The following is a 26,640-nucleotide window of genomic DNA, read 5'->3' as shown; positions in this document are numbered from 1 at the left end:
AATGCAGTCCATTGGCCTATTATTTATATACTTTGGAAGCATGTATTGGATATTTTTTGGTCCACAGATCTGGCGCTTCATCCATTTATCAATGGACAATGCAGTCATCGATGCGAGAGACCAAGTAAGATATGCCCTGTAGTTCATGTGACGTGAATGTTACCAGCAAACTTCTAAATGCACTGAAACAATGGTTGGTTATCCTCCAGTGTTCACTTTTTATAAGGTATTGTCTTGGTAAATTACCATAATCATATACTGTGAATGTTACCAGCAAACTTCTAAATGCACTGAAACAATGGTTGGTTATTAGGGATGCCCCGATCGATCGGCCACCGATCGTTATCGGCCGATAATCAGTATAAATATGCGATCGGGGAATTCCGATAATGAGTCATATTCGCCGATCGCGGAAACTGATCAAGTGGATATCTCACTCGCTTGTCTCAGACGCACAGGACCTGCAAACTGCTCCTCCTCCCTAGCCCCGCCCGTACCCGTGTAGAGTTTGTAAACAAAGAGGTGCGGCTCCTCTGCTCGAGTCTGTAGTGCATTCGACCTGCGCTAACGTTAGCTACCTAGCTATCGTTACTGTTTAAACAAAATTACCCAGTCAACTATTCACGTTTAGTAGGCATTGTCTAACGGTATTTAGCCGGCTAGCTACCGATAGCTCCTGATATCAACAAATGATCCAGAAAATCTAGTAGTCCATGTTCATACCTCCGGTAGCTTGTGTTAGCTTGCATTAGCTGACGTTAGTTTACTGTTCAAAACGAAATGTCCCATTGAACTAAAGTTCTGTCTTAACGTCATCTAGCCGGCTAGCAGTAGCTACAGATAGCTCTTGATATCAATGTCTTATAACATTGATTTAATGCGTATTCGAGCTGAGGGCTTGCTGAATGTGAAATGACCAAAGCATAACGTTACCAATAGGGTCCCGCTGCAGCGCCGGAGAATCCTTTTTGGAGCTGGGCTACTAGAGTACACACAGACAGTGGAGCTGTTTGCAGATAGCGAGCATTTTGACTTGTTGCGTGGTGGCGATGTCTCGCAGATAATACAAGTACAAGTCTAATTATATAATATATATATTTTATATAAAAAAAAAAAAAACGTTTTATATAAAATAATTTTTAATTTCTTTTTAATCAAAAACGATCGGTATCGGATCGGTATCGGCCGATATGGCTCACGACGATCGGTGATCGGTATCGGTGGCAAAAAATGTGATCGGGGCATCCCTATTGGTTATCCTCCAGTGTTCACTTTTTATAAGGTATTGTCTTGGTAAATTACCATAATCCTATACTGTGAATGTTACCAACAAACTCCTAAATGCACTGACACAATGGTTGGTTATCATCAGCCAGTGTTCACTTTTTATAAGGTATTGTCTTGGTAAATTACCATAATCCTATACTGTGAATGTTACCAGCAAACTTCTAAATGCACTGAAACAATGGTTGGTTATCCTCCAGTGTTCACTTTTTATAAGGTATTGTCTTGGTAAATTACCATAATCATATACTGTGAATGTTACCAACAAACTCCTAAATGCACTGAAACAATGGTTGATTATCCTCCAGTGTTCACTTTTTATAAGGTATTGTCTTGGTAAATTACCATAATCCTATACTGTGAATGTTACCAACAAACTCCTAAATGCACTGAAACAATGGTTGGTTATCATCAGCCAGTGTTCACTTGCTGGACGGAAAGGATTGACAGATTGATTGCTCTTTCTCGATTCTGTGGGTGGTGGTGCATGGCCGTTCTTATATTGAGCTTTAAGTTCCCACCTCTACAGAGAATGACTCCCACCTCTACAGAGAATGACTCCCATTGGGACACAATACTGTCGGACAAATAACAAGAATTAACTCATTTGTATTAAGTTTAGCAAATAAGGGAACAGATAAATAACATTTCACTGCAGTAAAAAAAGCAATATTTCGATTTTCGGGTTTCGTCCACATATAAGCCGCACCGTTATATAAGCCGCAGGGTAGAAAAATGGGGGAAATTCGGGCGCTCCGTTAATAAGCAAATACATCCACAGCGAAGAATATGAAACTAATCAGAGCCAAACGCCAGATAGGTTTCATTCATTAAAAATATCCCAGCAGGATTCACATTTGCAATGATCCGCGTTATTAACACTTTGACTGCCTAAAAACGCTTTACAGCGTCATTGCTGGCGATGCTAAAGTTGCCGGGGGACGCTGTACAGCGTCCTTATATCAATATTTCAAAAATCTGCGATCTGATCCATAATGTCCCTCCGCTGGTCTGAGAACCACCAGCAGGACCCACTGAGCTCTCTGGCGGTTCAGGAGCGCCATCTGGTGGCCGATCGCGCAACCGCTTAACAGGAAGCACAGTGGAGGTTGTGCTACATGTCCGTATTGCTTCCGGCCACTCGGGATAGGTTCCGGCATTCTAGCTCGTCACTCTACATAGCGATCGATTGCCAATAACTCGATAAACAACATGATTTGGACGTATATACCATTATACAAGCTGGAGATGGACCGGGTAATAATATATCCCATAATGATAAAATTTCTACTCGACGATGATCGCCCAACGGCGCGCGGAGACTGGGGTGAGTTTCAGCGTGTAACGTTACCATCTTCGATACTAACTGCTTTTATCAACATTTGACCCACATTAGATGATTGGTATAACGCTGCCCACGGAATTATAAACGCCCCCTCGCCCATCCGGTCAACATCAGATGACGTGTAGTAACTTCTAGAAGTACGTCTAGTTGGAATTTTTTATATCGCGCTGATTGCCATCAAACTGTATTTCATCATCAATATAATGCATTTGGGGCTATATATCACGTTCTGGAGAAAGTTGCAGAAAGAGATGAAAACATACTTATACATTAGACCATACTTTACTATGAATATGTGAATGAAAAAGTTTAACGTTGCTACACAATGAACAATACATATAGGACTTTGAATGGGCCCTAATAATGGCAATGTAGCAATAGAATTTAAAAAGTTATAGCCCTGCAAAGAAGGGGACTTTCTCCATAGACAAATAGCGCTGGCAATCTATGGTATATCATTAATTTAACCCATGGCAGCCAAAGTGTTAAAATAACCAGTGTATCGCGATCGCCGTATCCGTGTATAACTATGACGTGCATTATTTAGTAAATCCATAGGCTGAATATGATTTATTGTCAGAATTTTAGGTATATTATTTTACATTTCAAAAGCCCCCTCTAGAAAAACGAAGCACAAAAACATAATTCAGAATGGTATAATGGGATCTAGACTGAGAATTATTTCAGGAAGCGAGCTGCATTTCTTTGCGAGGGCGTGGCCATGCAGGTTATCAAGCTAACTGAACTAAACCCTGCCCTCGACCAGGTTCAAACTTTCTGATATGTTGCCATAGGGATTTAGAAAATCGCGCATCGGGGAACGGAAAGGTCTGGCTTAAGTCAAGTTATCCTGAAAATGATCCGGCTAACTCAGTTAGCCAGGTACGAGGAACAGGGCCCAGAGAAAGACGTTTGTCTTGTTTACATCAGGGTCCCCCATCCCCCACAAGAATATAATCAGCCCGGAAAATACCATCAACAGTGTATCCCATTTTTCTGGGGATAGCTATTGTTGTAGTTGAGCTATATTTAAATCGAGAGTAACTGGTAGTGTAGCTTACTACATTTTCCAAGTAGCTTGCCCATCACATAATCTGCAAGCCACAGTAAACAAACACGAGCCACAGTTAGGATGAACAGGTGTCCCGCTTTTGGTTGTACTGCACAGCCATTTGACCTAATGTCCCGCGTCCTGCATATTGAGAGGATGTCCCTCTTTTCGAAGCAAAAAAAATAAAACATGGGTCTAAAAGCCCCTTCCTACAGTAAACCTAGCAACCCGCCTCTTGTCCACACACATTGGGTCTCATTCTCCAACGGACTTATGACAAAAAGGGCTTTCTCTTAGGGCCATTTGAGACCTTTTCGGGCAAAACATGAATATAGACAATATATTATAATATAATATTAATTACATATGTTTTATTGGGACGGTTGGTGAATCCCAAAATCGGCCCGAAAGGGTCTCAAATGGCCCTAAGAGAAAGCCCTTTTTGTCGTAAGTGCTTGGTGAATGAGACCCAATGTTTGCTCTGCTTGTTTTATCATTGCTCTCAGAGATAAAACTGGGAACGAGGTTACTCTGCTTGTGACAGCTGACAGCGGATAGTACAGGTACAAATACAATAAAACAGCAGGTGGGGGCTGTTGTGTAAACCTTGTACTCTTTAGTTCACATATAATAAGAGACGGAGTGTTTGTTTACTAGTCTCTGTAAGCCAGGAAGTACTGTGGTGCAACATACAAATGTGTCCGTGTAGCAACACAAGCCAATACCTTATAGGACAGGGGCCCGGGGAGGGAGCTGTGTGTGTGTGTTGTGTGTGTGTGTGTGTGTGTGTGTGTGTGAGAGAGCGAGACAGAAGTCAGAGGAATAACGACCTGTTATTCAATAGATTAAATTAGTTTAAGAATAAAAAAATAAATACATTTTAAGAGAATCTCAAATACATTATTTTATTTAAGTGTAGGCTATAGTTAATGTTTTATTTTTTACAGTTTTTGTATTTTTCTGACAAAATTGCAAGAGTGACCCCTCTGCACAAAAAGGGCAGCAAATTAGACCCAGGCAACTACCGCCCTGTTTCTATTCTTACCTCCATCTCGAAAGTCATGGAGAATTGTCTACGAACAGGTCGAAAAGTACCTGGCGGAAAAAAATCTAATCTACGAATTCCAATCTGGCTTCAGAACATCCCACTCCACTGACACATGTAGGGATGGGAATCGAAAACCGGTTCCAGTTGGGAGCCGGTTCCTAATTGTCCGATTCTTGGAATCGCATGCCTCCGTGACTATCGATTCCTCCATCGATGCCATGTTTTTCTGACTGTTGCGCATTTCAAAACAATAACGTTAGAGTCAGCATGTAGCCATGGCAGACTATTTGATTCCTTACGCTCGAAATTGCCTGGGTTTTGGTCATATGCTCCCGAAATGCTCCCGCTGTTTGACTGTTTCTAAGTGCAGTGATTGAAAACTACTCGAATGCTTTAGAACCGAGTCATTCATTTAACCTAACAGCCACAGAGCTGGCGCTGGCTAACGCTAGCTGGCGCTGGCTAATCAGGCTCATACAGACACACAGAGAGAGATAACAGCCGAGAGCAGGTAGTACAGGTACAAATACAAAAAAAAGGGGTGGGGGCTGTTGTGTAAACCTTGTACTCTTTAGTTCACATATAATAAGAGACGGAGGGTTGACTGTTTACTAGTAGGTACCGTGCAATAGGGGTGGACGGTATAAACGGTATACGGTATAAACGGTATTAATTTGCTCTACGGTATGGATTTTGACTATACCGTGTAACCGGTAGAGCAGCTCTAAAATAGCAATGACGTCATGTAACCACAGCGCGACTATTTCAATCGCATTTGCCCCTAAAAATAGATAGAATTCATAGATAATAGATATGTGCAAACTGGAAAAAGTTATTTAGGAGGCTTCGCGCAGTGGGCGTGTCAACACGCAATTGTCATTTCATAATAAACACATATCACCGCAGCGCACAGCAAGTTTCAATTTCAGTTCCTGGCATTTTTAACCAGTGGAGAAAGGTAAGATATTTCCCTATCGTTTTTCTTATATGAATTATTCTACGTTAATAAAACATACCTGGTGATCAACTACAGTTTGCTGTAAACATTACGATATGTGTGTAGTGTTATGATAACGACGGCAGCAGCGGGAGCCGGGAGGACGGCTGCAGCAGTGGATTTGCGAATAGCATGCAGCTGCAGAGCCGCAGAGCCAGGGGCTCTTTCAGGTCTGGTCACAGGCCCGTCAAACAGCGCCCCCCCACCCAACGGCTGAATTGCCAATGGCTGAAATGAATGACCTGAAAGAGCCCCTGGCTCTGCGGCTCTGCAGCTACCTATGCTTCTAGCAAAATCCAGCCCCGCTGTTTGCAATGGGAGCAGGAGTCTCGACTTTATACGCACAAGTAGCCTAGTTTTAAGTTAAAATATTATAAATCTACATGCCTTGAGGATGTCATTCTTTATATAGCCTGCCTATCAGGCAAAAAAAATTATTCTAACAGAAACACTGATACCGTGATATATACCGTTACCGTCTATGCTTCAAATTATACCGTGATATAAATTTTAGACCACACAGTCCACCCCTACCGTGCAACATACAAACATGTCCGTGTAGCAACGCGAGCCCATAGCTTACAGGACAGGGGCCCTGTGGAGTCTATATTTATCACAGCCGAAGAGTGCGTCGCGTTTCTCTGATTGGCCATGACGCCCATGTGACCGCGGCAGCGCGAGAGAGCGGCAGTGCGGAAATAGGCTGCATCCTCCACGTCAAGAAAGACACAGGCATTCTCTGTGACAAACCCTAACCTTAACCAACTCCGAAATAATGCCTAACCTTAACTTAACCCTAACCAACTCCGAAAGAATGCCTAACCTTAACCCTCCCTAACCTTAACTTAACCCTAACCTTAACCAACTCCGAAATAATGCCTAACCTTAACCCTAACCTTAACCAACAACCAGCGGAAGAATGCATGTTTATAGCGAGAGATGATAAACGTAAAAAAAAAAAAAAAAAAAATGAAGTGACCAACCACACCGCAGGCTCCACAGCACGGCGGCGTACCAGTTGAGCTAAGAGTCGATGGAAAAACATCGGGGATTACGGCTACATAATGCCGCAAGCTCTGCCGCTCCGCTCTGCGGCTGCCGCGGGGCGTGTCGCAGCCAATCGCGGAAAACGCGGAAGCACTCGGCAGCACTCTTCGGCTCCAATTAAAGAATAGGCGGCCCTGTGTGTGTGTGTGTGTGTGTGTGTGCTGGTCTTCTGAAAGACCAGAGACAGAGAAGTCAGAGGAATAACGACCTGTTGAATGCAACTACGGTTCAATAGATTCAATTAGTTTAAGATATTGAACTGTAGTTACATTCAACAGGTCGTTATTCAATAGATTAAATTAGTTTAAGAATAAAAATATTCAAAAAATAATTTTTTTAAGAGAATCTCAAATACACTATTTTATTTAAGTGTAGGCTATATTTAAATGTTTTTGTTTACAGTTTTTGTATTTTTCTGACATGGGGGCTCAACAATAAATGACAATCAGAAATGTCAAGTTGCATGTTGTTATTCTAACCAGCTTAGTTCTGTTGCATTTCCAATTTATTTATTTAAATTATAAAGCAGGAAGCGATAAGGGAATCGATAAGGGAATCGTATCGATAAAATCTTATCAATTCCCATCCCTATTTATTACATTTTTAATTGCATGAAACATTATGAAGTATTCTCTTATGCTGCTTTTCCACTGCAAGTCTGCATGGTACCACTACCTACTCGACTCGAATCTTTTGCTTTTTGAGCGTCTTTGTAGCCGTATTTGAAGTGACGTCACACGAGGAAGTACATTTTTCAAATCAATCAAGTCTAGCCAACGACCTGAATGAGTTCTACTGCCGCTTTGAACGATAATGGAGCGGTCCTGACAAGAGTATTCCACCTCTTTATTTTACAGTTGAACAGCCCTGGCCTATTTTTTTTTTCAGAATGATATTATATTGTGCTTCTATCATAATTATCTTAGTTCATATTTCATTTTACTCCACCTTTTTATTTTATTATCTAATGTGGCACCAAAAATGACCAAAGCAAATTCCTTGTATGTGAAAACTACTTGGCTCCAGCAGCCTCAGCTACCAGTCCAGGCCCAGGCTTCACCTGCTCAGCTACCACCATCAGGCCAGGCCCAGGCTTCACCTGCTCAGCTACCACCATCAGGCCAGGCCCAGGCTTCACCTGCTCAGCTACCACCATCAGGCTACCAGCTACCACTTCCCTTACTGAATGTTTACAAGAAATAGATTTATGGTTCACAGTCAACTACCTAAAACTAAACAGTGATAAACTCATTGGTTCAAAATCTACCATAGCCAAATCCCACAGTTTTCCCCTCACCATTGACAACTCTACAGTCTTCCCTTCCCCTCAGGTTAAGAGTCTGGGTGTCATCCTTGATAGCACACAGTCATTCAAATCTCACATAAATAACATCACAGTCTGCTTACTTCCACCTATGCAACATCAATCGTCTCCGCCCCTCACTTACACCTACCAGCACCGCTACTCTTGTTCACGCCTTGGTCACATCCCGCCTGGATTACTGTAACTCCTCCTTATTGGTCTCCCACACAAGTACCTCTATAAACTCCAACTAGTCCAAAACTGCATCATCACTAGAACTCCCTCCACCAACCACATCACTCCTGTTCTCCACCAACTCCACTGGCTGCCTGTTAAGTCACGCACTGACTACAAAGGATTACTACTCACCTTCAAGGCCCTCCATAACCTAGTCCCTCCTTATCTCACAGAACTTCTCCAGTCCTACACTCCCTCTCGGTCACTCAGATCCTCCTCTTCCTTCCAACTTATCACTCCCCCTTCCCGTCTGACTACCATGGGATCCAGAGTAGGCTTGGGCGGTATGATGGTATTACGGTATACCAGGGTATTTAGAAATCCCGACAGTATTGAAAATCAATACCGTCAAAATCACAGATGCGCTTCAGTTTCTATTACAGTGAAACAGAGTTTTGAGTGTAGTGCACACACGCGCCAGCAGAGGGCGAGACCAGTCCTCACTAGTGGAGCGAGTGGATCACAACAGTGTTCACGTTTTACGGTAATGTTGCGACAGTGCTGTGAAAATACCGTAAAGCCAGGGCTGTACGCTAAGCTTTTTCACTAGGGGCACACTTGCCCCTAAATGATAAATTTAGGGGCAAAGAAAAAATTTTAGGGGCACATTTTTAAATAACTATTTTACCATTATAGTAGGGCTGGGCGATATGGCCTCTAAATGATATCGTGATATTTAGAGATTTCCTCTAAAGCACTTAATTTAACCCTTTGATGCATAGTCACGCCAATATGATGATTATAATAAGTCCCTGCAACATATGTTTGCATTATTAAACCATGAAGATGCTTTAAAAAATAATTTAATGAAAATGTACTAAGAGTAGTCTACTGACACACTAAAGACAATTTATATAAAAACTCTTGGGTGCCTTTTACACAGTACTGTGTTTTCTATCCACTTTAGCCAAACACACACACACACACATATATATATATATACACACACTACTGTGAGAAAATAATAATCACACAGACTTAATGATTTTAGAATATTTCAGATAATGAAATTAAATGTTTATGTCATCAACTATCCAGTTAGTATTTATACTGTGTGTAACATTTGGCTACTTTAAATCATTGAATGTAGAGAGAGAGCGAGAGAGAGAGAGAGAGAGGGGGCGAGAACGAACAAGAGAGCCAGCCCCCCCCTTCGGGTTTTGTTCTAGGTTCGCGTTTTGATCGTCTAAGCTGCCGTAGGTGATGACGTCACACTCGAATGTAAACAGGAAGAGATGGAGATGGAGACACACGGAGATGGAAATTCAATGATATACAGAAATGAATAACCAATAAATATGAAGTTATGTTTAAACTTCTGTTGTCAAGCGTTGTCAATATAACCCACCCCCTTTCCTCACGAATGGAACTAGTCTTGTGGAGTCCGCTTTGACCGTTTTCCAGGGTTAGCAGAGATCGCTAGTTAGCTTAGCATAATCCTAATGGATACCTTGGTTAGCAGCTACCGTTAGCTCATTGCTCGTGTCAATTAAATTGCATGTTATTAAAGGTCCGCGCTGGTCTGTCTAATGAAATTACAACCGCAACATTATATTGCACTGTACAGCCCTGGTTGTAGGCTAATGTTTTACTACAATTTGTATGGATTAATTTAGGAGTGAAATGCGAATGAAGGGTTGAAATCACCACTCGCAAGCTTGCCCCCAGATATTATTTTAAACTCGCACGGACCAAATTAGGGGGCAATTTGCGATCATATCATCGCAGTGTACAGGCCTGAAAGCGTTGTGGTAACGAGAGTTGGTGTGTGTTGTTGTGCACTGGTGGAGCAAGCAAATAATCCGTCTCTTATTATATGTGAACTAAAGAGTACAAGGTTTACACAACAGCCCCCACCCGCTTTTTTATTGTATTTGTACCTGTACTATCCGCTGTCAGCTGTTTATCTATCTCTGTGAGCTTGATTAACTAGCGTTAGCTCACGTTAGCTCCGCGGCTAATCTTAGATTACCCTGAACTAAATCAATGACTGGGTTATAAAGCATTCGAGTAGTTTTCACTGCACATAGAAGTAGCCAAACAGCGGGAGCATTTCGGGAGCATATGACCAAAACCCAGGCAATTTCGAGCCCTTAAGGAATCAAATAGTCTGCCATGGCTAGGCTACATGCTAACGCTAACGTTATTGTTTTGAAATGCGCAACGGTCGGTAAAACCTGGCAGCGATAAGGGAATCGAAAGTCACGGGAGGCACGCGATTCCAGGCATCGGACAATTAGGATGGTTTTCGATTCCCATCCCTAACTACGGTGCTGCAGGCTAACTGACTAGCATTCTGAGAGCTAACGATAGTAGCACTAGATGCTGCGGGCTTCTGGCTACCATTCTGAGAGCTAACGATAGTAGCACCGTGATTTGTTTACTTGGTAACACGGGTTGCCCCCCCCCCCCCTGATGAAAAAGAAAGTCATACCGTCATATACCGTATACCGGGGTATTATGTCAGCAAGGTATGACGGTATGAAAAATATTATACCGCCCAAGCCGGGTGAGGTTTCCCGTGTTGAGTCAAATGAAGCCGCAGGCTCCACTCCTTACATATGGTAATTAAGCATTAAAAACACATGCGGCTTATAGTCCAGTGCGGCTTATATATGTACACATCATTCAATTTAGCTGCTGCGGCTTATAGTCAGGTGCGGCTTATAGTGCGAAAAGTACGGTATCTCAAACCCTGCCCCTTTTCTTGATCCTCCAATCACAGCTGTCGCTTACCTCGGACAAACTTTGTTTGTACGAGGAAGTCCGAGGTAAGCGACAGCTGTGATTGGAGGATCAAGAAAAGAGGGCAGGGTTTGAGATAGGTCCATTCCCTACCACAAGACATCCGTGCAATAGACAACCTCCCCACCTTTTTTTCCCCACCTCAAAACGGGAATCATCTGTTCATTCTGGCATATTCACTTTCATTTTAAGTTTATTATAACTGCTCCCCTATGTGTAACTCTGTAATATTGTGTTTTTACTGGTGTGTAATTGTATGTTTGTTTTTAACCCTGTACGGCGACCTTGGGTGCTTTGAAAGTAATAAAATGCATAATTATTATTATTACCACCACCAGGCCACCACCAAAATCAGGCCAGCCCCAGGCTACCAGCTTCAATGAGGCATTGAGATTGAGCGAGCTCACTGGGCAGCCAGCCGCTCACAACACCAGACCCAGACCCATAGTGGTGAAGTTCTTGAGGTTCAAGGACAGATCAGCGGTTTTGGAGAGAGCCAAAAATCTAAGAGGGACGAACATCTACATGAAGATTACACTGACGCAGTCAGAATGAAAAGGAAAGAGCTACTCCCTAAATTGAGGGAAGCCCGGGAGAGGGGTGAGATTGCCTTTCTGAGGCATGACAAGCTCAGTAAACTGCAATGTATAGAGCCATAAAATATTGAAAATTTGAAATAGGATCCTGTTACATATCATACGGACGGAAAACAAGGACAGTTTCCAAAATAAACTTAAAGGAGCCATAATCCAGAAGGAAATCAATATATGTCATGCATGAGTGTAGCTGCAGCCATGTTATCCAAACTTCTTCTGTATACTTTGTTTTTGTTTTAAAGGTATGGTGAAATGGATTCACCTATGACCTTCTTTTGTTTTATTTTTTTTATTGATTATGTATGTGATATATGACTGATTTATACTGAATGTTTCATATTTGTATGTGTATTAGGGCTGCAACGATTAGTCGACAACGTCGATCATAAAAACTCGTCGACGCAGAATGTTTGCGTCTATTAGTCATTAAAAAAGAAATATATATATATATATATTTTTTTTTTGCACTATCCATCTTTGTGAAAGTGGCTTCTCAGCTCTGGTCCAGCTGAAGACAAAGCAGAGGAACAGATTGGACATTAGGCCTGTCACGATAACACATTTTGCTGGGCGATTAATTGTCCCAGAAAATATTGCGATAAGCGATATTATTGCGGTTTTGAGAGATTTTTTTTTTGAGAAATGTATTTCCCAAAAGTTTTCAATTAACCGTTTTATTTTTTTTACTAATATAATAATAGCATAATAATGCAAGGAAACCGTTTCAAAGTGCAATAAACCTTTATTTAACATTGGAAGATATTTTAAATATCCTAAATAAAAAAATGCTCAGTTTGATTGTTTATTATAAAACAAACTGAAACTGGAAACAAGCCCTCTGTCTGGCTTTTTGTATCATCCTTTTAACATGTACATTTATTATTAATGTACCTTGCGGTACCATGTACAAAATGTTAATAAAGTATGAGGACAAAACTGTGGAAATGTAATAAATAAAAAGGCAGTGAAACAATAATCAAATAAACACCAAAATATATACTATCTCTATTGGAATGGAGACTTCAGCACAGGATAAACTAGGGATGGGCAAAAATAATCCAGATCGATTGATCACATGATGTACTCGAGTACTCGTGGAGGAAAACGCTGTACAAAATAAACATCTTTTCCGGTGTTTTAGACTTTTATTTTGAAACCCACCCACCTGTCCGGAGCGGAAGTATTGTTGTTATTATCCTAGCAGAACGTATTGAGCGGACAACTTGTCTCGTCCGGTTCTGTGTTTTTGAGCTAATGATAAAACAAATGTTGAGATTGTTGGTGAACAACTAACTTTAGGTTAGTTTTAACGTTAGCTACTAACGTTAGATGCAGCTACTACAGGCAATCAACGATGAGGATGAAGCGCCAAAGCCGTATATAATAGAATAGTAGCCCTGTGGTGCGTAGGCACGACTCGAAACTACCTGTTATAATAAATTAATTCATGTTTAACTTGTCCCCGTGTCCAGTCCTTTGACTAGCCCCACCCGTTCATTGTAAACAATGATGCATGTAATTGTATTAACGTTATTCTGTGTTGTAGCTAGCTATGCTATACGTTGTATTTCGTTTGTTAGCTATTTAGCTAATGTTGATAGCATCAACGCTAGATCTTTAATCTTTATTTAGCAGTCCAGTTTCTCCGGGCAGTAGCGAGTAACTACTTGGGTCTAAAAATAGCTACACTACAAAGAACACTACTTGGTTAAAAGGAGCAACACTATTGAGAAATGTAGTTAAGCTATGTGGCATTGCTAGTGCCCCACGGAGCTCCCGTGCTGTACTCTGTAGTAAGGCCAGCGGCCCCCCACACGGAGAGTGACTGACAAGGGGTACTGGTTCCGCCTCATTAAAACAAACGCGCAAATAGCAATTAATCGCGCCCGTCAAAATCATTGCATTCATTTTAATTATTGCGCCGATTAATCGATTTATTGCGGCAGGCCTATTGGACATTTATCATGCCCTCAGAGTTGCTTTGTCTACCATCACCCCAGACTTTGAGACTCCTGTCAGGAGCAAACAACATCCCAGTTATCCCATTAGTTCCCTGGGATGTTAAGCTAAGAAGTCTGCTATATATATTTTTTTTAGTTATTTAAACACTTCCACTTTAATTTGTATTATTTAATTTATTTATCTTGTTATGAGTGATTGTTGTATTGTTCAAATACTTTTTGATTGAAAGTTGCTTAAGATCCAAATTCAAATGTTTCATGAGTCATTGTTTTAATTTGCTATGGGATCATCATGTTATGTTAAGTTAAGTTAACTGTTAAGGCAGAGGGACTGGACAACAGGGTGACATTCACAGGTGTGCAGACTTGAGCATGTGAGGTAAAACATGCATTGGAGAAGGAGCCATGCCCACAGGAAGCAGAGATTGAGGGTGTGACAAAAATAAGTTAGATTAGTCGACTAATCGAATGACAAAAATAATCGTTAGATTAGTCGATTACCAAAATAATCGTTAGTTGCAGCGCTAATGTGTATATCTGTGCGGACCCCAGGAAGAATAGTCAACACATTGGTGATGACTAATGAGGATCCTAATAAACATAAACTTGGCAATAAACACCTTTCTGATTCTGATGGTTGCTGGCTTGGTAGAGGTGGCTTGTTGCTTGTGGCACAGCAACTAACTGAGAGACTGGTGCTGGAGGGGCCTCAGTCTGTAACTAACTGAGAGACTGGTGCCGGAGGGGCCTCAGTCTGTAACTAACTGAGAGACTGGTGCTGGAGGGGCCTCAGTCTGTACCAACTAACTGAGAGACTGGTGCTGGAGGGGCCTCAGTCTGTAACTAACTGAGAGACTGGTGCTGGAGGGGCCTCAGTCTGTAACTAACAGAGAGACTGGTGCTGGAGGGGCCTCAGTCTGTAACTAACAGAGAGACTGGTGCTGGAGGGGCCTCAGTCTGTACCAACTAACTGAGAGATTGGTGCTGGAGGGGCCTCGGTCTGTAACTAACTGAGAGACTGGTGCTGGAGGGGCCTCAGTCTGTAACTAACTGAGAGACTGGTGCTGGAGGGGCCTCAGTCTGTAACTAACTGAGAGACTGGTGCTGGAGGGGCCTCAGTCTGTAACTAACTGAGAGACTGGTGCTGGAGGGGCCTCAGTCTGTAACTAACTGAGAGACTGGTGCTGGAGGGGCCTCAGTCAGTACTGTTTCCTTCTTTTTTTTTAACCCAGTAGCTGCTGCTAGCTGGAGTCTTGTGAGCCTGGTCTGTAGGTGAAGGTCGTAAGTCCTGCCTGACTTGTGATCCCGTTACCTCCTCCCTCTTCATCTCTTTCTATCTCTCTGGACACTTTGTAGTAATCTATGTGTACTTTGCATCACTTCATAACGGGTGTCTGTGTAGACAGAGAGAGAGAGAAATATGTTATTGTGAAAGAATTTATTTGAAATGTTTGAATAAATACACTGTTGCACCAAATAAAATAGAAGTTATATTATACAAGGATCTAGTACTAACAGGAGCTGAGATATGACACTTGTGGCCTGGTGTCAGGTAGGGCTGCAACGATTAGTCGACATAATCGACGATGTCGATCATAAAAATTCGTCTGTGCGGAATTTTAGTGTTGATGCGTTGTATAAAAAAAACAGAGAGCCGGTAACATTCATTCAAAAATGTGCAAATGCACTACAGGAAGTGCTGGGGCAGTATCATTTCCCTTGTCTGCCATGTCTGCATTCTGTGTACTAATGACAAAGAAGAAGAAAGCAGTGATGCACGAGCAAGCACCCTGGAAGAACCGTGATGACAGCTACTCGGATCATGGGTACGTTTTAGCTTACATGTTGGAAAACTCATGGATAATGCTTGCTAAGCGAACGCTATTTCAGTTAATATGTTGTTGAGGCTGCGTGTCCTCCAACAAGCTGTATGTAACGTTAGCTAACGTTAAACAGCGGCAAGCTTACAGGCTACTAGAGCACACTAGAGCTTGGCTAGGCTACCCGTGTTTACACAGCTCTGTGAATTAGCACCAAGTGTCGTATTTTTGCAGACTGGAGTATTAATTAGGTAAGTTAAGACAGCTAGTGCCAACGTCCACCGTCTACAGGTGCAGCTCGATAAATTAAAATATCGTGGAAAAGTTATTTTATTTCAGTAATTCAATCCATGCCCTGGAGCTGGTCCTAGACCAGTCCCAGTCCCCTGTACCTGTGTCTCCATGTCCTGGAGCTGGTCCTAGACCAGTCCCAGTCCCCTGTACCTGTGTCTCCATGCCCTGGAGCTGGTCCTAGAACAGTCCCAGTCCCCTGTACCTGTGTCTCCATGCCCTGGAGCTGGTCCTAGACCAGTCCCAGTCCCCTGTACCTGTGTCTCCATGCCCTGGAGCTGGTCCTGGACGGCGGGTCGAATGGGCCTCCAGTTGTTTGAGGCTCTCCTCTGGGTCAGCTCCATGTCCTTCATAGTCTTCTTCACCCTCCGCAGGAAGTCCTCCTGAGACTCGCCCGTGGTGCTGATGAGGACCAGATGTGAGGGCACCAGCTTGATGGGCAGCGGGTTGGCCGGAGGGGTGAGAGTCGGGAGCGATGGCGACGACGCGTCCAAGTCCAGGCTCTCCTGCATCCTGCTCTCCTGCATCCTGCTCTCCTGCATCCTGCTCTCCTGCATCCTGCTCTCCTGCATCATGCTCTCCTGCATCCTGCTCTCCTGCATCCGCACAGTCCACTTTCGAACCCTGGGCGTCGCCAAGCTGGAGCCGGGCGCCTGTTCGTTCTCCACCAGGAGCAGTCGACAGTCGGTCCCGTTCTTACCCGGCGAGGCCGCGGCGCCCTTCCCTCCGGCGAGGCTGTGAGACGCCGGCCGGTGCATCTTCCTCCGCTGAGGGGTCGTGTGGGGAGGACCGCGGACGGGCGGTTTCACCAGGAGCGTGTTGAGCGGGTGTCCGACGTTAGACGTGGTGGGGCTGACTACGAGCGCAGGGATGGCGCTGGCCGCGGCGAGGGTGGGAGGCTTGGGGTGCAGGACGGGTCTTCGCTGGGAGCTCATCGTGACCTGAGGTGGCCTTGCGACGAGCAGATGTGGGGCCTGGAAGATGACAATGCAGAGATATAAAAGGAATCACACACTGAGGTTTCTTCAAGATCTTACTTCAACGCAAGACACAGAAAAAGATAACTAAGTGATACTTATTGGGGAACATTTAAAGATCTCAAAGATCAGGAATAAAATAAACAAAAAAACAATGGCTGGATTTCTTATCAAAAAAGAAAAGGGTCACTGTTATTTAAAATAAATAAATCATGTGTACTAAATATATATATATATATTATATTACATTTTTAATTGCATGAAACATTATGAAGTATTCTCTTATGCTGCTTTTCCACTGCAAGTCTGCATGGTACCACTACCTACTCGACTCGACTCTTTTGCTTTTTGAGCGTCTTGGTAGCTGTAACTGAGGGGTACAATTCCCTGACTGTATTGAGAGTATGGTATCATTAAACCACTACTTAGTTATGTACTTTAATTACTGGCCATACAGTACACGGTATATATGGTGAACACCCACACAATAACACAGCTTAAAAAAGAAAGTCCTGTTTAGAATATTTATTAGAAGAGCAGCAATAGTAGATTACAGTATTGAGAATTAGGGTCGCGCTTGTATGGCGAAGAATATGCATAAATAGGTCAAGAGCGTAAGTCCATGAGCATATTACGATGGGGATAATTAATACCACCTGTAGCATAAGAATTATATAAGGCACACTCGTAGGTCAGCTGGAGATACTAAGGGGGTTCCCTCCGGTTGTAAGCCAGCAGGGGAGAGGAATTGTCGGGAGCAAAAGTCTGGATCAACGAGGAATAAAGAGACTCCAGGTACAGGAGACGGTGCAATAATCCCTTGGTCCTTAGACAAAGCAACAGCTATACTCCGGTATGCATTGCAGCATGGATGAAAGCTAGCCAGCCTCTGGGTCCTAGAGGCGGGCTCGACGGTGCTCCTCACAGGGTAGATCCCACACAGCAGTGGGGTAGACGGTTCTCTGCTCCAGCAGCCACAGTACCAAAGCAATATAATCCAGCCGGAAAAGGCTCTGCATTCGTCGGTGTAGGTTATCCAGTGTACATATCCACACGGTTCTCGTCTAGGACTCCTCGGATGGCGGCACAAGGTTAGGCCGCCCAGCCTGGATAAGCACACTAGTAGCTCGGTACGACGAACCGGTGGTAATGCTGGTCACTGTAGAACGGTAGCCGCACGATACACTATACATAATAGACTATTACTTTATAATAGAATAAGTCGAACTCGACGATACAGCGTTAAACTCTGACACTTTAGCTATCAATTCGCACACGGACTCAAGGCTCTATTAGAGCCATATGAAATCCGTGTTCACGGAATCGCGGACGGAATCGCGGAATTGACCAATAAAAATGGAATCAACTGCAAAACGTGGAATATTGCAGAATTTGGCCTAATCTGGACTGAAATTCCGTTTTTGGGTGGAACGCTTGGTGCACACGCGACCGGGGAGGCGGACGCTAGAGCGGGTTACACACAACACAGGCAGTCTCCCAAGCGTCTCGCTGCTTCGGTGTTTACATCGTCAAGAAGCTAATAAATTCCCCAATAAGCCCTCAATTCAGAGCAGAGCAGTATCCTAATGACTTTTATGCCTCCGGCGATAAGGTGTTTTGCTAATTCTGTCAACGTTCCGTGGACTGGAGCCACAAAAACACTTGCGACACTATTGTGATTAAATAGCTATAACGTTAGGACATGATCGCTTCTTGCTAAATCTAGTGCACCCATCCATTTGTTTAATGCAAACGAGTCATTATACACTGCCCTTTATAATCGAAATAAACTTAAATAGCTATGAAACGTTTTACAGTACATAGGACTATAGATGGAAATGATAGCTTCTTGCTAAATCTGGTGCAATCCATTTGTTTAATGCAAACGATTGTCATTATACACTGTCCTTTATAAACGAAATAAACTAAACTAAAGGTGCCTAAATTATGCATTACTATATTTCATCACAATAAAATAGATATAGCTAGGCTACTGACATTGTGATAATGTCAGTAGTAGCTAGCTGTATCTATTGTTTACACTTGAAATGTGTATTTTTATTTTGTCACAATATTATTTGAAAAGTATTGTGTAAAATGTAACTGTATTTCTGAGTTGCAGCACTTAAAAACATTAAATGGACTGTTATGTCATATTCAATTGTAGACATTTATTCATTCCCACTTATTAGACACTATTTCTGATGGTAAAATGAGCATAAAAAGCAAAATACAGAATTCTGAAATATTAAAACGGAAAAAACTGAATTTGGGAAAAAATAAAATGGAATTTGGAAAATAATAAAACGGATTTCATATGGCTCTAGGCTCTATTTAGGGGCAAAAAGGGCCCACTTCACAGCACGCTGTATCGTGGTGAAGGCTTCAACTCGTTTTAGGTTAAGTCACTTTTAGGCTAAGTGCCTCTGTATCCACCTGCGACGTATTTATACGTAAGGTGAATAATCTAGTGCCAACCTTATTTCTGTCTCGTATTACTGCGCAAACCTGGGCATGTTGAGACATGTCTTAGCGGTGGCTTTGAACTAGACATTGGGGGTATGGCCGTTGGCGCCTAGGGGGTCGCTGTCAAATAGGAGAACGAATATTATGGTCTGGCCTGTACCTAGGTAAAGGGATATTCCGTGTATATGTACAAAGAATATACAAGGGATATCAGACGATATACAAATATTATACAATATATCTCAAGTAATAAATATATATATTCGGTTTAATCTGACCCTTTGTAACAGTAGCCGTATTTGAAGTGACATCACACGAGGAAGTACATTTTTCAAATCAATCAATCAAGTCTAGCCAACGACCTGAATGAGTTCTACTGCCGCTTTGAATGATAATGGAGCGGTCCTGGCAAGAGTATTCCACCTCTTTATTTTACAGTTGAACAGCCCTGGCCTATTTTTTTTTTCAGAATGATATTATATTGTGCTTCTATCATAATTATATTAGTTCATATTTCATTTTATTTTACTCCACCTTTTTATTTTATTATCTAATGTGGCACCAAAAATGACCAAAGCAAATTCCTTGTATGTGAAAACTACTTGGCTCCAGCAGCCTCAGCTACCAGTCCAGGCCCAGGCTTCACCTGCTCAGCTACCACCATCAGGCCAGGCCCAGGCTTCACCTGCTCAGCTACCACCATCAGGCCAGGCCCAGGCTTCACCTGCTCAGCTACCACCATCAGGCCAGGCCCAGGCTTCACCTGCTCAGCTACCACCATCAGGCCAGGCCCAGGCTTCACCTGCTCAGCTACCACCATCAGGCCAGGCCCAGGCTTCACCTGCTCAGCTACTAGGGGTGGGACAGTTCACAAAACCCACGGTTCGGTACGTACCTCGGTTTTGTGGTCAGGGTTTTCGGTTCGATATTGTTTTTTATATATAAAAAATAAAGAAATGTAACTCCAAAAATACCAGATTCAGCATAAAATATATATAGCCTAAAAATAATCCAACTTTTCAGTTATTCTCAAGGACGTAGTCATGCAAAAACTGAAATAATTAGGCAGTTTGACAACAGGCACATCATTTTACCATGAGGAGGAAGTGTTTACAGCCTTAAATAATGTTTGGCACACAAAGACCGAACTGACATACATCAAACTAACACACACACTGTACTGTTTAAAAACAACACTGCTCTGTTCATTCTATTTTTAAAATACGTACATTATCTGTCTACATTTATTTAGACTAACATTATTTAAATATTGAGTGCAACTGTCTGTGGTGGATTACGTAATTCGGTGAGTTGGAACTATCTATGGGTTGGCGCGGGTCCCCACGGACATTTTAGCGTGTGGGACCATCAGTTTAGGAGGAGTTCATAACATCAACAAGCAGCACGAAAGCAGCAATAGTCCCGGTTGGAGTTAGTAAAACAGTTGTATGTTAGCCTTCTTGGATGTTGAATAAACGCCTATCATTGTCTTTAAACACCCCGCCTCTCAGACTCTCATTTCCTCCTCTGCTAGCTAGTAGCTACGGTAACATTTCGTTGACTATTAGCTGGGGCTAGTGCTACCATAGTTAAAACGTGCGTCGTGTTGTACAAACTGCTAACGCTATGGCAAGATGTGTGTAGGCCTATGTAATGTAATGTTAATGGCTATGTTTTTAACCAACTTCGAAGAGTGCCTAAGCTTAACCAGTGTAGAAACAGGCGTCGGCCAATCAGAGAGCGTCTCCGAGAAATGCGGCTAGGTTTGGTAATCACGCAGCTGGGCAAGCTACACTACAAGTTACTGCCCAGCTTAACCAAAACAAGTTGAACCAAAACCACTGCTTGACGTCGCAGCAACGTGACACTAATTGTTCGATTATACACGGTGGCTACTACGACATCTACGCAAAGAAGAACCATTTGGATATAATATAAAAGACATGTTACCAGGAGAATACCGTATATATAATATAAAAGACATAGTTACCAAGAGAAAACCGCAGCGTTGTCGACAGAATCTCTTCGGAACTGACGTTCTTTCAAAAGCGGACCTTCAGCGCGCTGCGGGGGCCTCTATTCATCTAACGCATGTTTGCTTCAATGCTTCCGCGTTCGCGTTCTGGGATAAGAATAGACGCCTCTCGCGGCTAAAGGCTACGTCACGTCCGGTATTCTTCTTTGTTTAATTATCCGGCAGACCAGCACGGCTGAGTGCTCATTGCTGCCACCCACCGGTTGATAAACACCCTTGTAACGCTCAATGAAAGGATTGATTGATTGAATTCAATTAATCATAACATATATGACATACAGATACACATAACATAGAAGTCTCCGTTGCCTTAATTCGCAAAATACTCCCCAATTACAAAACAAAACAACAACAAACGCCCTGCAAGTTTAAATTCCACGATTAAGTTCAAAGCATAATATGTCTGCATTAATTAAAGGGACACATGACTGAAAAACAACCCGATTTATTTAGCACATAATCTCACAAGGATCTAAACTGTTTTGTTGCACATATTCATTTGGTTAGACAGTTATTGAGAGTTAATGAGTTTGAATATGGCTTCCAGTGATGTCATCAGAGGACAATGAGTCCTTGTGTTGTGGTAAATACAGCTCAATGAAATGATGTAGATGAATAAAATAGAGATATGGATCGCAATACGATAGCATTTTATTTTTTAATCGACATGATTTCTGTCTGTCTGCCTAACTGTCTGTCTGTCTCCACTCCCTCTCCATCACTTTTGTCCACCTGTCTCTGGTGAGTAGCATATACTGGAGCTATGTGCATGTCTGTCTGTCTGTCAAGTCAAGTCAAGTCAAGAGTTTTAATTGTCACGGCATACAGGTATACAATGAAATGCGGGTGGTCTTGCCCGCAACGATGTGCAATACAGTGGTACATATAATAGAATCAAAATGAAAAAACAACATTGTGCAGTAAACAGGTAACAGGTAACATGGAGTGACATCTCGGTATCTGTACATAGTTATTTACAGAGCATATGGGACATGCTAGTTAGCTTTGGTAGTGCAATACACTGTTCCTGTTATTCTAATTTAAAGTGTCCTTTCCTTTGGCCATAAGTGTGCGTGTGTGCGACATGAGTGTGTGCCCGCTCATGTTAAAGTGTTAAGTGGCTGCTCGTGTGTGAGCATGCACAGTGTGCGTGTCGTGTGTGTGTTCATGTGTGCTTGTGTGTGGATAGTTCAATGTTCTGAGCACTCAATGTTCATTGTTCATGGCTCTGATGGCCTGGGGGAAGAAGCTGAGCCTAAGCCGCTCTGTCCTAGTAGCTGGGGTTCGCAGGCGTCTGCCTGACCTCAGCAGCTGAAACAGGCTGTTATTGGGGTGGTGAGGGTCTTTCATTATCCTGCAGGCTCTGGATTTGCACCTCTTGTTGTATAGAACCTGCAGGGGGGGTAGTGCAATACCCGTGGTACGCTCGGCTGAGCGCACCACTCTCTGTAGGGCCTTCTTGTCCTGTGCCGTGCTGTTTCCATACCAGGCAGTGATGTTTCCGGTCAGGATGCTCTCTACAGCTCCTGAGTAGAAGGACTGGAGTATCTTCCCCGATACTCTGAACTTCCTTAACTGTCTCAGGTGGTAGAGGCGCTGTTTCGCCTTCTTTACTACTGTTTATACAACGGCATGCAAATTTCTCGATTCTGATTGGCCATTTACACGTCTTTATTGGCAACAATCCACGGTCCTGGGCTCAGGACCCGCCCACAACCGAATCACATAATCACTCCGCCGGCTCACTCCGGGAGAATGTTGATAGCGCCAGAATGTTGATAGCGCCATAAGCCCATAACGACTAAATATGAAGCGATTCTGTCAAGGGGAATGTGTTAGTCCTTTAAACATTGATGGGTCTTGAGTCAATCTAGAACAAAAGAAAAATCGCGGATTGATTGATAGATTAATTGATTGATTTAAATTTCTACTTCCTTCCCACTGACTGCAGCGTTCACTCTCACACTGTCCGACGCTGGCGTACCCACAAACACACACACACACACACACACGCACACACACGCACACACACACACACACTCCTGTCTGCAACAGCGGGGGAGTCAGAGAGAGAAGCAGCGCTGTTTTAAGTGAGCATGGTCTATTGAATTGATTGATTGGTTGATTGCTAATTTTATTACTGTACCCCTGGTTTCCAACTGGTTAAGTTTAGGCTAAAAGAAATAAATAAAAAAATAGGGCGAAGAAAACGTTTTTTTCCCTATATAGGGCAAAGAAAACCTTTTAATTTGTTTTACCTACTTTATATAGAAGCATCTAAGAATGAAGTTCTATGGAAAGTAGGTCTGCATTCCCTTAACAATTGTGTGTATTGAGCCGTACTGTATTGTACCCATTCTGCATCTGGTAATAAAATTTTCAATCAATCATTCCAATAATACACAGTTGGATGTGTTAGTTGGTTGGATGCACTTCAAGCTGCTTCCACATGAGGCAACTTCTCTCAATCATTCCAATAATACACAGTTGGATGTGTTAGTTTGGTTGGATGCACTTCAAGCTGCTTCCACATGGAGGCAACTTGTCTTTTTTGTAGTTGTGGGAACTACTTTTTCTGGCGGATGGTTTTTTCAATAAATCTTCGATTAATGTGTGTTTATTGTATAGAAATAAGGTTGGATGAATCTGGCAGTTGTATAAAAGCTTTACACCACGTGCAGTCGTGATTTGTGACCAATAAACCATGCCTAGGGGGGTCTAACGACCACCCCTAGGCATGGTTTATTGGTCACAAACCACTCCTGGGCGTGATGTAATGCTTAAGTCTATGTGTGTTGACCATGTCAGGTCCTCTGAGATGTGGACCCCCAGGTACTTAAAGCTGCTCACCCTGTCCACGGTAGCCCCGTTAATCATCAGTGGTGTGTGCGTCTCCTGCTGTCCTCTCCTATAATCCACGATCAGCTCCTTGGTTTTACCAATGTTCAGGAGCAGGCTGTTTTCCTGGCACCAGCGTTCCAGTACCTCAACCTCCTCCCGGTAGGCCTTCTCGTCGTTGTCCGAGATCAGCCCCACCACCACCGTGTCGTCTGCGAACTTCACTATGGAGTTGGAGCTTAACTTGGCCACACAGTCGTGTGTGTAGAGTGAGTACAGCAGGGGGCTCAGAACACAGCCCTGGGGGGACCCGATGCTCAGGGTGATGGTGTTGGAGGTCTGACCCCCCACCCTGACTGCCTGGGGTCTTTCGCTCAGAAAGTCCAGTACCCAGGCGCTCAGGGCGGAGCTCAGACCTAGCTCGATCAGCTTGTCCACCAGTCTGGTGGGGACTATGGTGTTGAACGCTGAGCTGTAGTCAATGAACAACAGTCTCACATAGCCCCCCTTCTGACGGTCAAGGTGCGAGAGGGTGCTGTGCAGTACCTGGGAGACCGCGTCGTCGGTGGACCTGTTTGTCCTGTATGCAAATTGCATAGGGTCCATATCACTGGGGAGGGAGGCACAAATGTGGTCCTTGACCAGCCTCTCGAAACATTTCATGACCACAGAGGTGAGTGCCACCGGTCTGTAGTCATTTGGACATGTTGGGGAGGGTTTCTTCGGTACAGGGATGATGGTAGACATCTTGAAGCAGGCAGGGACCACTGACTCCGCCAGGGATTGATTAAATATGGCGGTGAACACTGGGGCCAGCTGGTTGGCACAGGACTTGAGTACTTGTCTGTCTGTCTGCCTGTTTCTCTGTCGGTCTGTCTGTCTGTCTGCCCATCTCTCTCTGTCTGTCTGCCTGCCCATCTCTCTCTGTGTCTGTCTGCCTGCCCATCTCTCTCTCTGTCTGTCTGTCTGCCTGTCTCTGTCTGTCTGTCTGTCTACCTGTCTCTCTCCCTGTCTGTCTGTCTCTCTCTCTCTGCCTGCCTGTCTGTCTTCACATGTCTTTCTCTCTGATGTCGCCAAGTTCCACAAAACATTCAGCTTGTGTCGACTCAATTCTCACACAGAAAGCCAGATACAATCCCTGAGTTGCATCAAACCTCTATACAGTATTTAAACCTGATGGCTGCATTGATTAGAGCTAACTGTCTGTCTGTCTCCACTCCCTCTCCATCGCTTTTGTCCACCTGTCTCTGGTGAGTAGCATATACTGGAGCTATGTGCATGTCGGTCTGTCTGTCTGCCTGTTTCTCTGTCGGTCTGTCTGTCTGTCTGCCCATTGGTGTCTGTCTGTCTGTCTGGTCCAGAGGGGGGGGGGGGGGGGGGGGGTGAGTCTCTACTAGGAGGTGGTCCAGAGGGGGGGGGGGTGAGTCTCTACTAGGAGACTAGTAGTCACACACACACGCACACACACACACAGTGTCTATCTGTCTGTCTCTCTGCTGTCTCTCTCAAAATAGTATAAGTGGCTATCTTGGCCCTGAGAGCGCTGCTCTCTGGTTATGCAGCTGGACCCTTCTCAAATAAGCACGGAAAAGGCTATAAGCTTATAGCTCCAATTTGGGTCCCAAATTGCGGTACAATATATGTATACCTGCACGCAGGTGCACTGACCAATCATAGCTGAGATCTATTCTGGTTGTCCAAGGTCTGAAATAAGCCTTGTGCTTGTGGTACAGTGTTACAATATAGGGGGATACTCCCACCTAGTGAAATTTGATAGGAAATGCAGTCTGAGGTCCAAAGGTATTACAGACAGGTCGGCGCGCCTGTTTAGGCGGGGAAAATCGAGAAAAAAAAAGGTAAACAGACTCAAACACGTGTTTCGCCGTTGTTGATTGTTGGCGTTCAACGCATGGCAGGCAATAACGATTTACGCCGTTGTTGGCGACCAATGTGTTAATGTCATTAGGAATGAAGTAGTTTAAAAAAAAATCGGTTTGCCCTAGGTAGTCTGTGACGACTACCAGAGGGCAACAGCTCGAACTCCTTATAGAGTGGATGAGAGGGGTCACCCACTATCTTCCTAGCTTTCTTCCTAAGCACTTCGTTGTAGATGTAGCTTAGCTGTTTTTGTGGCTTCCCTATGGTGTTAGAGGCCAAATTGACTATCCTCTGCAACTTATTCCTTCCTTTTATGTTGAGATCTCCGTCCCCCAGTGAAAGTCCTCGCTGTCAGGTGAAAGTAAGTGGCTGGCGACAGAGGAGGCATGTGGTAGTTCTACACCCTCCCCAGGCCGACAGTGGGGCAATGCGCGCAACGACCAGGAAGGGAATTGGCATAACGACTAAATTAGGATGGGTAATTAAAAAAAAAAATATTTAAATACAGAAAGCCCAAAAATAAATTGAATAAATAAGAAAAATAGATTCCATCCACTAGGTTCTTATAAACAGTTTCCATAATTGGCTCACTCACACAAAAGTTGTTGAGCTTACGTAAAAGGTGGAGGCGTTGATTGCATGATTTAATTAATGAGTAAATAGGGGTGGGATTAAATAAGTGTATGCTTCTTCCCACTCCTTTTCAAATATGTAAATGAAA

At 43.4% G+C, this 26,640-nt stretch overlaps 1 protein-coding gene across 1 annotated transcript in view; it reads right to left on the bottom strand.

The window, feature by feature from the left end:
* LOC311240720 (uncharacterized protein) overlaps window positions 1-21,280 on the bottom strand; it is a 57,775-nt gene extending 36,495 nt beyond the window's left edge. The window contains exons 1-2 of the mRNA XM_084329294.1: window positions 21,159-21,280; window positions 15,983-16,699 (exon numbers count right to left, since the gene is read on the bottom strand). Coding sequence (XP_084185420.1) covers window positions 15,983-16,660 — 678 coding nt within the window. The 5' untranslated portion in view covers window positions 16,661-16,699; window positions 21,159-21,280. The remainder of the gene's footprint in view (window positions 1-15,982; window positions 16,700-21,158) is intronic.
* Window positions 21,281-26,640: the final 5,360 nt, after the last annotated feature.

The sequence above is a fragment of the Notolepis coatsorum genome (genome assembly GCF_963971535.1).
Source record: "Notolepis coatsorum genome assembly, chromosome: 14".
Taxonomy (NCBI): domain Eukaryota; kingdom Metazoa; phylum Chordata; class Actinopteri; order Aulopiformes; family Paralepididae; genus Notolepis; species Notolepis coatsorum.
This window is presented reverse-complemented; position numbering and strand designations above follow the sequence as displayed.